The 13,649-nt window shown below is 39.0% G+C and overlaps 1 protein-coding gene across 1 annotated transcript; it reads left to right on the top strand.

Moving 5' to 3' along the window:
* Positions 1-2,716: 2,716 nt before the first annotated feature.
* Positions 2,717-8,435, top strand: LOC140757107 (phenoloxidase-activating factor 2-like). The gene is made up of 6 exons (XM_073092640.1): positions 2,717-2,848; positions 4,299-4,413; positions 5,619-5,724; positions 6,880-7,058; positions 7,452-7,616; positions 8,222-8,435. Exons 1-6 carry the CDS (start codon positions 2,832-2,834, stop codon positions 8,384-8,386), a joined length of 747 nt encoding a protein of 248 aa, XP_072948741.1. The 5' UTR covers positions 2,717-2,831; the 3' UTR covers positions 8,387-8,435.
* Positions 8,436-13,649: the final 5,214 nt, after the last annotated feature.

The following is a 13,649-nucleotide window of genomic DNA, read 5'->3' on the forward strand; positions in this document are numbered from 1 at the left end:
GATGATTTGAGGGCGGCGTTAGGGAGTAATAAGGTTGCAAAAAAATCTATACCTGGACATACTCGAGTGCGGTAATTTTTTTAATATAAAGGAAATAATGCTAGAAAATATGCACTATCTGATAGCGCCATTTATTAGCTTGGATCCCTGGAAAGTAATGGTGTATAACAAACTAAAGGAAAAGGCAAATTTTATGGAAAATACATTATTCTTCATACATTCTCATTCTATTTTTTTTTCAAATCGTCAGTATAGAAAACCCCTCCACTAAATCGTCAGATGAAGGGTTATGATAAGTAAAACATCAGTTGGAATTTCCTGTATAATAATCTTATCCTGTATAATAATCTTCGAAGAGTCACTGACAGTCTTTCGAATCGAATCGTCAGTTTTTCGAATGGGCGACTCATCTGAGGTAGCTTCATATCCCCTTTGAAAATCTAATGCGCTGGTTACTTTTTTTTCCATTTTTACCTCTCGTATGACTATCCCAAACCAGCAGATAAACATATTTCCGGCATCAGAGATATATACTCTATCACTAACCTGCCGCGCCTTGAGTATGTCTGACTCTGCTTTTAACATCTTTCGAATCATCTAGACACTATTCCCACGGTGAATCGAAAAATATCACACAACCTTTTCTTCACTCTAACGTGTAATCTACACAATCGTATAGGACCTATCGGCGCTCGAGTTTCTACCCATTTAACATCATCGGCTCCCCTACTACTCTTACATTTCGCGGACAGAAACACAGATTCATTAACGGCAAATGTAACTTTGTCATCCTATATAACTTATATAGGATACAAAGTTATTTAATGTAGTTGGTGTATCTAGATAACTGGACAGAAATTGCAAAATATTTTAGTTTTCCCATGAGTTATATACTAAACACTAATTGTATTCTCAATTTCAACCTTCTATGTCTGCTAGAAGTGCCTTAAAGTTTTGATGATCGGTCAGTCAGTCAGTGAGTGAGTGACAAAATTACGAACTTTGACTACTTGTAATTCTTAAACTACTGGTTCAAATTTAATGAAATTTGAAATATACCGTGTCTACACAATGCTTGCTTGGCTCCTGAAAATTCAAGCTTCTAGCTTCATATGCAACGAAGTTACAGGGGGTCGAAAATGGGCCGAATTGCTTCGAGAAAAGTATGCTACGGCCGTGCCGCTTTTTTTGGCTTTGGCTCGACTTGGCGGAGGCACTGCCGTGCCTCCAGATTTATTTAAATAACCAGTAGTATGCTTTATCGTGAAGGCGTGAGTCACAGGGGACATGACCCCCGTTCCAAAACCGTCGTGTCCAACTCGCACTTGGTAATTTTTGATGTGAAACATCTATAGCCGCACGTAAAACCGATTTCTGGCGTGGCGACGCATGCTGTGGCGACGCGTCTCCACGCTATACGATGGTATATATATACAGTCTATATGCAGTAGTGTGTACGGTGTGGCGACGCGTCGCCATGCGCAATAACTATTACCGAAGTCACTGATTAAACGAATGAAGTAGTCACGATTTGAAATAAATTCGTAAATTTTTGTATTTAATGAAAATAAATGTTTATTCAATGAATAGTCATCGTTATCTGGAAAAAAATCGTAATATTTTATCATTATGACATATTTAGTTCCTATCACAATATGTTCTTTTCTGCATATTACTTTTACAAAATTATGTCGATGTTTCACATCTGCCAGGCGTCCCGTGACGGCTCACATTTTTTTTTTACGTGGGGAAACCCTGCATGGATTCCTCTCTGCCGCGGAGGTAGCGGAGAAGATTTGCCGGACTGTACAATAGATATACTATACAATATACACTTAAAAAATTGCCAAGTACGAGTCCAACTTGCACATGGAGGCTTCCGTACCACCAAATGTTCATTCCATCCATCCATCCATCCATCCATCAGCCTTTTGAGGTCCACTGCTGGACATAGGCCTCCCCTAATTGGCGCCACTCCAACCGGTCCCGTGCCCTTTGAATCCAGCGAATGTTCATTATATTTTACTTATGTTTATAAAATAACCATATTAAAATATGTTTTATTGTTCTTATTTGTATTTATTATAATAGCAGTTATAGTAGTAAATGGATTGTAAAAATTTCAACCGTCTTCCTAGTACAGTTTAGCAGTTACATCGAAAAATACCGGTTTGTTCTATGACTCTCTTTTATGTACGACTTTATTTTATTTGTAGTATTTGTTGTAATAGCGGTCACTGTTATGCATCCTTTGTAAAAAAATCAAGTGTGTATTTATTACAGTTTCAGAGAGAGCCCTGTGACAGACGCACAGACAGACAGACAGCGAAGTCTTAGTAATTTGAAGGTGGTAGAACCCTTTGTGGTTCGACTCCGGCGGCACCACCGCCACACCTATTTCTACCTAATAACAGCAGTGTTAGGCGCTGCTGTGTTCCGGTTTAAAGGGTGTGGTAAGGGAGACAGACTTTTCCGAGGCGTTCCAACTTAGTCCTCAGGGCTAGCAGCGCATCTGTGGCTGACCTCATGTAGGAATATCTAATCCTATCTGGGGTTGATTACAGATTTCCATGGGCGGCAATAGCCACTTACCGTGAGGTGGACTGCATGCTCGTCCGCTACTCCTATAATATAAAAAAATAGGATTCCGTTTTTACCCTTTGGGTACGGAACCCTAAAAAGCGTTACAAAAGAGTACTCTAATTTGACCAAATTTCCACTGGCATTCTTTTCAGTTGCCGACTGAGTGTGGTTGGAGCAACCCAGGTGGGTACAGCCTACGGTCATCAGAGCCTAACAGTGGATTTTCTGATTTCGCAGACTTTCCGTGGATGGTAGCATTGCTGAAGTAAGTGGAACTTCGTACAAGGTAGAACCCTCTATTCTCCGGCGGCACCACCGCCACCTATTTCTGTTATAACATCAGTGTTAACTGCTCTATTCTGATAGTTAATTGTATCAGGCGTTACTTTGCGGAAATCCATGCTATTAAGTTAAGATTAAAACTACTTCGCAACAATCCGCTACAAATATGTATGATGGTATACACTTTAAGCGCAGTGATAGCCTAGTGGCTAAGAAACTCGTCTCAATCGAGGGGTCCGAGGTTTGAATCCCAGGCACGCACCTCTGATTTTTCAAACTTATGTGCGTATTATAAATTAATTATCACTTGCTAAACGGTGAAGGAAAACATCGTGAGGAAACCTGCATACCTAGGTGATTTAGGTGCTGTATTCTTGTTTGAAGTGTGTGGTAAGGGCAGCATACTTTTCCGAGGCAGTCTAGCTAGTCCTCAGGGGTAGCGGCGCATCTGTGGCCGGCCTTTGGAATCTACTCTTATCTGGGGCTTATTAATCATCCATGGGCGGCAGTATCTACTTATCATCAGGTGGGCTGCATGCTCGTCGCTACTCCTATATTTCAAAAACCATTGACGGTACCAATTTAATAAATATTTGAAGATGGTAGAGCCCTTCCTAGTTCGACTCTGGAAGCACCACCGCCAACTATTCTGTAATAACAGCAGTGTTACTTGCTATGATCTGGATTAAAGGGTTTGGTCAGAGACATTTACGTAAGGCGTTGTAACTTAGACCTCAAAAGTAGCAAGGCCTCTGTAGTCGATATGTAGATCTTCAATTTGGGGTGGATTAACACAACATACGGTAGCTTAATACGCACTTGGCCAGCGCGGTGGACTATGGCCTAATCCTTCTCATTCTGAGAGGAGATCCGTGCCCAGTGGAACAGTAATGGCTGAAGATGATATGGTTACCATCAGATGGACTGCATGCTCGTTTACTAGTTCATTTGCATAAAACAAAACTATACAGTCTTCTTTACTGCACTTCAAACCGGAACACAGCGCTTAACACTACTATTATTAGAAAGAGGTGACGGTGTTGCAGTGTGCCAACCCTGGATTCATCATCATCAACCCATTACTGTCCCACCGCTGGGTACGGGTCTCATCTCAGAATGAGAAGGATTAGGCCATAGTCCACCGCGCTGGCCAAGTGCGTATTGGTAGACTTTACATACCTTTGAGATTTTTTTATCTCTCAGGTATGCAGGTTTCCTCACGATGTTTTCCTTCACTGTTTAGCAAGTGATAATTAATTTCTAATACGCACATAACTTTGAAAAATCAGAGGTGCGTGCCTGGGATTTGAACCTCGGACCCCTCGATCGAGAGGCCGGATTTCTTAACCACTAGGCTATCACTGCCAACCCTGGATTTACCAACTTCAAAGTTCATGCAATCTGTAGTTAAAATGTTTGACGGTATTTTGCAGACAGTCACCAAACCAAGCCTGGAGTGAGGACGACTACATTGGTGGAGGAACCCTTATTCACCCATCAGTGGTGCTGACTGTTGCCCATAAAGTGGATACCAAGGACCCAGCTGAGGTATTTTTACCACGCTTTTATTAGCTTGGGTTGTATCACTGTATGTATATATGTATGTAACGGAATATTTGAATTCGATTTTTACCCACTTTGAACGGTACGAATAATCTTAAATGTTTAACAATTATGAAGAACCGATGACAATACACGATTTTAATAATTTTATCCCATTCTCCTCATCAGGATCGTCACGAATCAGGATTGATGTTTTTCCTTGTGCGATTTTAGCGTGGTTTACAGTTTTTAAACTATAATTATTTGAAAACAAAGACGCTTTCTACACTTACAGCCTTACACTACGATTCTCTGTGTCGTGGGTGCCATGGACACTTAAAGACGACATAAACACCCAGACCCAGAACTGATTTCCAAATCCATCATTCAGATGTCTGTCTGGCCAGGGATCGAACCCGGAACCCTTTGCGCGTCAGATCGGTACAGTGTCTCCCCCATGCGGATCAACTCAATATTGTCCCGCTGGCCACGGGTCTCCGTCTCCTCTCAGAATGAGAAGGATTAGGCCATAGTCCACCGCGCTGGCCAAGTGCGTATTGGTAGACTTCAAATACCTTTTTATTTTATTTTTTTTTTTGTTTACGAGGGGGAAACCTTCAAAAGGTACCCAGTGTCGTGGGAGCGACGTAGGGTTATGTGGGATTCTTACCGCACTAAAACCCCCCCGGTGGCCGTCCTCGGCGCTGCGTAGAGGGCTCCGGGATCTCCAAAGGAACGCAACCGGAGCTCTCTTAGCGCGTTGCCCCGTCAGGCTCCGTCCAGGTGAGCTTGGCGCTCGCTACACCGTCTGGTGCGTACGACGGTATGCGACCACACATACCGCCGTCCTTCCCGGGGCCGCTGGCTGGGCGGTTCGAGCTCCCACTCTTGCCACCCGCAACCCCGAAAGCCCCCTTATAGTCGCCTCTTACGACAGGCAGGGGATACCGTAGCCCTATTCTGGTCCCGAAAGACTTCAAATACCTTTGAGTTTTTTTTAAGATCTCAGGTATGCAAATTTCCTCACAATTTTCTCGTTCAGTATTAAAGCAAATGATAATTCATTTCTAATCATCGAAAAATCAGAGTTCCCTGGAATTTGAACCTCGATCGCCTCGATCGAGAGGCCAAGTTTGAAACTAGGCTATATCGAAGTAATCTATTTATTATTCTTTTATCTTTCTTTTTAATGAAATAAAACTATATTCCAGCTAAAATGCCGAGCAGGAGAGTGGGACACCCAGACAGAGATGGAGATACTGCCGCATCAGGAGAGGAATGTACAGAAAATAATTTTGCACGAAGATTTCTTTCAATGTAAGTCATTTTGGTTACAGATTACAATAAACATATAAATTTGTTGGAAAATTAAATAGCTAAGCTGTAGTCTGATAGTAAATTGCTACCGCCGTATGGACCTCTGTAATCAACCTCAGATAAGGTTAGAGTCCTACCTGAGATCGGCCACAGATGCACCGCCACCCTGAGGGCTAAGCTGAAATGCTTCAGGAAAGAATGTCTTCCTCACCACACCCTTCAAACCAGAACACAACACTTAACACTGCTGTTATAACAGAAATTGAGGCGGTGGTGCCGGCGGAGTCGAACCATAAAGAGTTCAACCACCTTTCGGTCTGTCGTGGGATCCTTAGATCTTAGTTCAAAATATTTTTTTATTTATTTATTTAAACTTTATTGTAAACCTAGTGGTTACAAAGGGCGAACTTAATGCCTAGTGGCATTCTCCACCAGTGAACCATTGTTGATGGAGAAATGTTGTGGTGGGTGTTACGTTAAAAACAATGAAAAAAACCGATGCAAAAAAAAGGGAAATGAATATATATATACGAAAAATATATACAAACATATATTATATACATATAAATAACTAAATATATACATAAACAAATTTACACATATTATGTAATCTTAAGATGGGTGAATGAAAACTCTGTTTAATTTCTATAAAGATTCTAACTCAACGTAACCTAACCCGTAGATATAGAATGTCAAAGATACACAATGTCAGATTTAATTCATGTCCAAAATTGCTTAACGTATGTGTGTCGTAATAGTAAAACTGATATATATTAATTTGATTACTTTACCTAACTATAAAATATATGTATTAATAGCAACAATAATATATTTTGCCCAAATATTGCTTAATCGTTGTGGTGAAAAAAAAACACATTTTCTTGTGAAGTTTATACTTTTATTGCTTGTTTCGCTTTTAGCGGTACATTTTTCTATAGAGTAAGCCAATCTTGTCAAGCCCATTAATTGTTAAAATATTAAAACGCCCCGTAGCCGGGGAGCTTATGGCCGCTTAGTCAAGAATTAATTAACATGACATGACTTTTCTAGACATCTCTTTCTCTATTATTGTTTATATGGGTTTACATATATCTTTCTCATGCTTTGTTAGTCTTTAGCGAAATAATTCTAACTTAACCTAACCTAACCTTGCAGTACGCGCGCACTTCGACGCAGCGCTTCTCATCCTGGAGTCCCCTTTCCTCCTGAAGGACGCTTACCACATCGGCGTAGCCTGTCTCGGCCGGGACTTGCCGAGCCCTGGGACCCTCTGCTACAGCATGGGCTGGGGAAGATCCTTCAACAATACCAATAATGCTGTGTTGTTGAAGAAGGTACACTTAAAACACTTTTTGTAATAGACGTAGCAAAGTATGCAATCCTAATAGAAAGCAGCAACTGCCACAGCCATCTGCAATCAACCCCAGATAAGATTTCAAGTCTAAGGAGTTCAGTGAGGTCGGCCACAGATACGGTTATACCCTTGAGAACTGAGTTGAAACGCCACGGGAGGGTATGTCTCCTTTACCACAACCTTCAAACCAGAACATTGTCATTGTCGTTTCTGTCCCACTGCTGGGCGCGACTGCCCTCGCAGAATGAGAAAGATAAATTTCTAATCCTATCTGGGGTTGATTACAGGTGTAGCCACTTACCATCAGACTGAGGTGGACTGCATGCTCGTCTGCTACTCCTATATTATAAAAAAATGTTATAAACCCTTCCAGATCCAGTTGCCCTTGGTGGATCCAGCTGTTTGTCAACGGCAGCTACGTAACACTCGCCTGGGTTCGAACTACCTTCTTCACCACACCCTGATGTGTGCTGGTGGAGAAACTGGCGTGGACACCTGTGTTGGGGACGGTGGAGCGTCCCTGGTCTGCCCTTTGAAGGTACTTCTTTTTCTTCTTTTTTTTAAGTTACTTTCTTTTGTTTCTTTTGTAAGCCTGATGTTAAGAGGTCGATGCTCACCTTGGACATCCGTAATCAACCCGAAGATGAGATTCGATCTGATTAGATAGACCTGAGGTCGGTCACAGATGCTACTCCTGTGGACTAAGATGGTGGCCTTGGATAAATGTCTCTCTTCTACACACTTCAAAGGAGAACATAGCAGCGCTTAATACTGCTGTTATAACAGAAATATATGTGGCGGTAGTGCAGTTGGTCTAACCACGGATTCTACCTTTGTTAACTCATATTATACTTAAGGGAACGATGGTAGAACTCTCTGTGGTTCGACAGCGACACCACTACAACAACCTTTACCTAATAACAGCAGCGTTATGCGCTGCTGTGTTTTGGCTTGAAGGGAGACATACTTATACGACGCATTCCAGTAACAGCGCTGTGGGCGACCTCAAATAAGAATCTAATCTTATCTGGGGTTACAGATGACCATAGGCGGCAGTAGTCACCATCAGCTCGTCTTTCCTCTTAATACTTCTCTATTTATCACAACATTTCCTCTAAATCATTTCTACCGTCAATTCCCCAGGTGAAGGGAGAAATGACGAGGTACGCGGTATACGGCATGGTGGCGTATGGCGTGGGTTGTGGGGTGAAGGACGTCCCCGGGGTCTACGCGAAGGTTCCCTTCATGGTAGAGTGGGTTAATCAGAAGATGAGCGACGAGGGACTGAGCAGAACTTACGTGTTTTAGGACAGCGCCACCAAATATTGTTTTGTTGAATAAATGTACCCACTTTTTACCACGCTTTTATTAGCTTGACCTGTATGTATGAAATGAAATGAAATGAAATATATTTATTTTTGTATAGGCCAACGGCGGCACTTACAAATAGTCAGTTACAATATTTTCTTAAACTACTACCGGATCGGAACGCGACCTCTACTGAGAAGATCCGGTAAGAAACTCAGTGGGTTTGTCTTTTTTAATTTCAAAATAATTATTCTCTTTTTCATTTTTTTTAATGCCATTATTTTTACATATAATTAATAAAGCATTAGCTCCAGTATCTTGCTTTACATTTATCTAAAAAAAAGAAGTTTGTTCAGCAAGATACGCTACACTTTGACATTTTCTTAATTAACTTTCAATTTTGTTATTGATCAGTCCCAAGCTGTTTTATCATTAATATAATCAGTAATTTTATAATAAACTTTACGACTAAGTTTGCTTTTGATAATAACTTTAAATTTATATTTATATTCAACTTTTATTAATTGACAAATTTCTGATTTTGATAGGCAGTTTATTATAAAAACGTATACATTGACCCACAAAAGAATTACTTATTTTTTGGAGACGAGTAACATGTGTAGAAAGGCTATGTTTGTTCCTTGTATTTACATTATGCGTGTCACACCGTTTTACAAATTTATCAACATTTTTCCTTACATAAATTAGGTTTTCATATATGTATTGGGATATAACAGTTAGAATATTTATTTCTTTAAATAGTTCTTTTAGTGAAGCTCTTGGAGGCAGGCTGTAGATAGCTCGTATAGCTCTCTTTTGCAATATAAAAATATCATTTAGGTGTGACGAGCACCCCCATAGCAATATACCATAGGTCATAATGCTATGAAAGTAACTAAAATAAACTATTCTAGCTGTTTCTACCTCTGTTAGAAGTCTAATTTTTTTAACAGCATATGCCGCCGAACTGAGTCTACCCGACAATTTATCTATGTGGCAGCCCCATTGCAATTTGGCGTCAATAGTAACACCTAGGAAAACAGTTGACTCCACGGGATCCAAAACCGTTCCATTTAATAACGCCTTGGTTTCAACATGCTTCACGTTGGGTAACGAGAACTTGATACATTTAGTTTTCTTCTCATTTAGAAGAAGATTATTTATGTTGAACCAATGGATAACTTTCGAGAGAGCATTATTTACTTCGTCATAATTATTTAATTGTCTTTTAATCTTAAATAAAAGTGAAGTGTCATCAGCAAACAATACAATCTCGTGATTATTCCCTACATAGTAGGGCAAGTCATTAATATAAATTTAAAACAGGAATGGACCAAGTATTGAACCCTGCGGCACGCCCATTGCAACATAAGCACCGGGCGGTTTTAGTCCAAGATCCCAGGGCCACCAGACGTCACGTATTTTCTGACGAAGGAAATGTGGACGATTGAGTAGTGTTAGTATGTACTAAGAACGCATGCCTACCTGCTAGCTTGCTCAGACGGCCAATTTTCAGGTATCAGGTAATCAAGGTACATAAAAACTTTACTTACCTCACGTAAATTCTCCAAGCTGATTTTTACGTATATTTTAGGCAATATCCTTAAAAATAAGTCGCCAATACTCCCAGACACTTTCCGTCGGCCGTATTGCTTTGCAGACGCTTTAAAGCTCCCAAAATAATTACTTAACTTCACGTAAATTCTGATGCTCCATTTTTATATATGTCTACCAGACAACTATTTTAAAATCTTTTACAAGAAGACAGACCGATCCAAGGGGCCAATCATCCCCTAAGCTCAATTTTAATGCCTCTGTGGGTAGGAGCGCGAGGGCATTATCCACGCGCATGAGACTGAGTGAGACATGTATTAGGATATATTGACCTCTCTCTCTCTCTAACTCCGTTACAATTTACTCATATAACTTAATTATTAATATTAAAAAAATCAGCTAAAAAATAAAAAATCAGGTAAACAATTAAAAATTAACTTGTAAAAAAATGCTCATTTGACTACAATAATTCTAGAATTTTATCCTACAAGCTGTTTTGATAAATTCGAAAAAACTTCAATTTTTTTTTTTAAGCAATATCAAATACTCGATAGTGTTAACGAATTCATTGAATAACAGCAATTTTTTTTTAATTATTTATTTATTGGGAATTAATCATAAGTAAAATACAAAGTAGAAAAATATTAATCTCTCAAAATTTCTGAGTAGTGCCTCTAATCTTCATTATCATCGTCATTGAAATTAGACAATTCATCATTCAGCCAATCTTGATATTGAATATCTAAATCGTCATTGTCGCTATTAACATTGTCCTCATTTCCTTCCACTGTAAAAAAAAATTCAAACAATGAAGATCTGAAAAAACTAAACTGACACAAAAAATATGACAAACGAAAATAAATTACCTGATTGTTCTTCTAGCGACTCACTGACAAAACCCGGTAATTCATCTCCGTCGAACCAATGAAAATCATATGTTCCATCTTTTAATGTCCAGCCATTATTTTCGGGTTTGAAAATATTTATCATCTTCATAGTTGCATTGTTCCAAAGACTAGCAATATAGTTAGCTCGTCGGAACTGATGCCAAAGCTCACTTTTGCAAGGTGGTAAGCTGCTAGCATCGAAGTTTTTCAAATTTTTCCGATTGAATTCTTCATTAATGTCAGAAACCATATAATTGTTAATAAACAGTTAATAACATATATAGTTATAGTTGTTAATTAACAGTTGTTGTATTCAACATAATACAAAAATTTATCTGTGATGTATACAACGTTCCTGGAATAATTGACGTAGATGCTGCCAGACTCCAACTGTTTATTAACAATTATATGGTTTCTGACATTAATGAAGAATTCAATCGGAAAAATTTGAAAAACTTCGATGCTAGCAGCTTACCACCTTGCAAAAGTGAGCTTTGGCAACAGTTCCGACGAGCTAACTATATTGCTAGTCTTTGGAACAATGCAACTATGAAGATGATAAATATTTTCAAACCCGAAAATAATGGCTGGACATTAAAAGATGGAACATATGATTTTCATTGGTTCGACGGAGATGAATTACCGGGTTTTGTCAGTGAGTCGCTAGAAGAACAATCAGGTAATTTATTTTCGTTTGTCATATTTTTTGTATCAGTTTAGTTTTTTCAGATCTTCATTGTTTGAATTTTTTTTTTACAGTGGAAGGAAATGAGGACAATGTTGATAGCGACAATGACGATTTAGATATTCAATATCAAGATTGGCTGGATGATGAATTGTCTAATTTCAATGACGATGATAATGAAGATTAGAGGCACTACTCAGAAATTTTGAGAGATTAATATTTTTCTACTTTGTATTTTACTTATGATTAATTCCCAATAAATAAATAATTAAAAAAAAAATGCTGTTATTCAATGAATTCGTTAACACTATCGAGTATTTGATATTGCTTAAAAAAAAAAAATAAAGTTTTTTCGAATTTATCAAAACAGCTTGTAGGATAAAATTCTAGAATTATTGTAGTCAAATGAGCATTTTTTAACAAGTTAATTTTTAATTGTTTACCTGATTTTTTATTTTTTAGCTGATTTTTTTTAATATTAATAATTAAGTTATATGAGTAAATTGTAACGGAGTTAGAGAGAGAGAGAAAGGTCAATATATCCTAATACATGTCTCACTCAGTCTCATGCGCGTGGATAATGCCCTCGCGCTCCTACCCACAGAAGCATTAAAATTGAGCTTAGGGGATGATTGGCCCCTTGGATCGGTCTGTCTTCTTGTAAAAGATTTTAAAATAGTTGTCTGGTAGACATATATAAAAATGGAGCATCAGAATTTACGTGAAGTTAAGTAATTATTTTGGGAGCTTTAAAGCGTCTGCAAAGCAATACGGCCGACGGAAAGTGTCTGGGAGTATTGGCGACTTATTTTTAAGGATATTGCCTAAAATATACGTAAAAATCAGCTTGGAGAATTTACGTGAGGTAAGTAATGTTTTTATGTACCTTGATTACCTGATACCTGAAAATTGGCCGTCTGAGCAAGCTAGCAGGTAGGCATGCGTTCTTAGTACATACTAACACTACTCAATCGTCCACATTTCCTTCGTCAGAAAATACGTGACGTCTGGTGGCCCTGGGATCTTGCTCTATTTGTACCATTTACATCAACCTTCTGAATTCTATTATTTAAGTAAGAAGTCAAAAGGTTGAGAGCCTTGTTCCTGATTCCGTAGTGGTGTAATTTCCCGACCAGTGTCTCATGGTGGACATATGTATCTTTGAACTAGATTTTTACCCACTTTTAACGGTCCGATTTATTTAAAATTTTTAACCCTTATCAAGAACCGATGACAATACATGATTTTAATTTTGTCCCGTTCTCAGTTCATCAGGATCATCAGAATGAATGATTTTCCTTATGCGATTATAGCGTGGTTTTTAGTTTTTAAACTACAAATGTTACAGTTTTGTTTGTTTATGTTTGGCTAAGGGAGATCTCCCGCCGCGCTAAGTGGTCATGCGAAGACAGCGGCCGTGCTCCGACAGTCTCAGTTCGGAGCTTGTATATATGCAAGACGTTTAGATAACTCCGATAGCGTGATTCAGAATACTCGTGGCGCCATCTCTTGACGAGTAGCGGGAATTCGTCACATATGTATAGTAGTATTTTATGGTTTACTCTAAATATTTTTTATAATACTAGCTGACCCGGCAAACGTTGTGTTGCCATATAAATAAAAAAATGTTAAGGGTGAACCCTTTTCACTATATACTATACGGAGTATGAAAAATAGATAGTAGCCGATTCTCAGACCTACTGAATATGCATATAACATTTGTTGAAAATCGGTAAAGCCGTTTTAGAGGACTACAGTAAGTAACATTGTGACACGAGAATTTTATATATAAGATATAAGATCAGCAGACTAGCAAGCAGTCCGCCTGATTGTAAGCTAGTGCCATCCACGGACATCTGTAATCACGGAAAAAAGTGTCTGTAATCAACCCCAGATGCCTACCTGAATAAATTCCTACCTGAAGTCGGCCAAAGATACACCGCTACCCCTGAGTACTAACCTGGAACGCCTCGGAAAAGTATGTCTAACTTACCACACCCTTCAAATCAGAACACAGCAGCGCTTAACACTGTTGTTATTAGGCAGAAATAGGTGTGGCGGTGGTGCTGCCCGAGTCGAACCACAGAGGGTTGTACCACCTTTAAAATATTTTTCCTTACCTTTTCGCGAGTAAACC

This window comes from Epargyreus clarus, unplaced genomic scaffold, assembly GCF_041222505.1.
Source record: "Epargyreus clarus isolate Ecla_fem2 unplaced genomic scaffold, WU_Ecla_fem_2.2 ptg000052c, whole genome shotgun sequence".
In the NCBI taxonomy this organism is placed as follows: domain Eukaryota; kingdom Metazoa; phylum Arthropoda; class Insecta; order Lepidoptera; family Hesperiidae; genus Epargyreus; species Epargyreus clarus.

Bases quoted from the DNA above. Each gene is read 5' to 3' on its own strand.
- LOC140757107 (XM_073092640.1), top strand. The intron at 5,725-6,879 runs GTAAGTCATTTT...CTAACCTTGCAG, and splicing joins GCACGAAGATTTCTTTCAAT to TACGCGCGCACTTCGACGCA. The intron at 7,059-7,451 runs GTACACTTAAAA...AAACCCTTCCAG, and splicing joins ATGCTGTGTTGTTGAAGAAG to ATCCAGTTGCCCTTGGTGGA.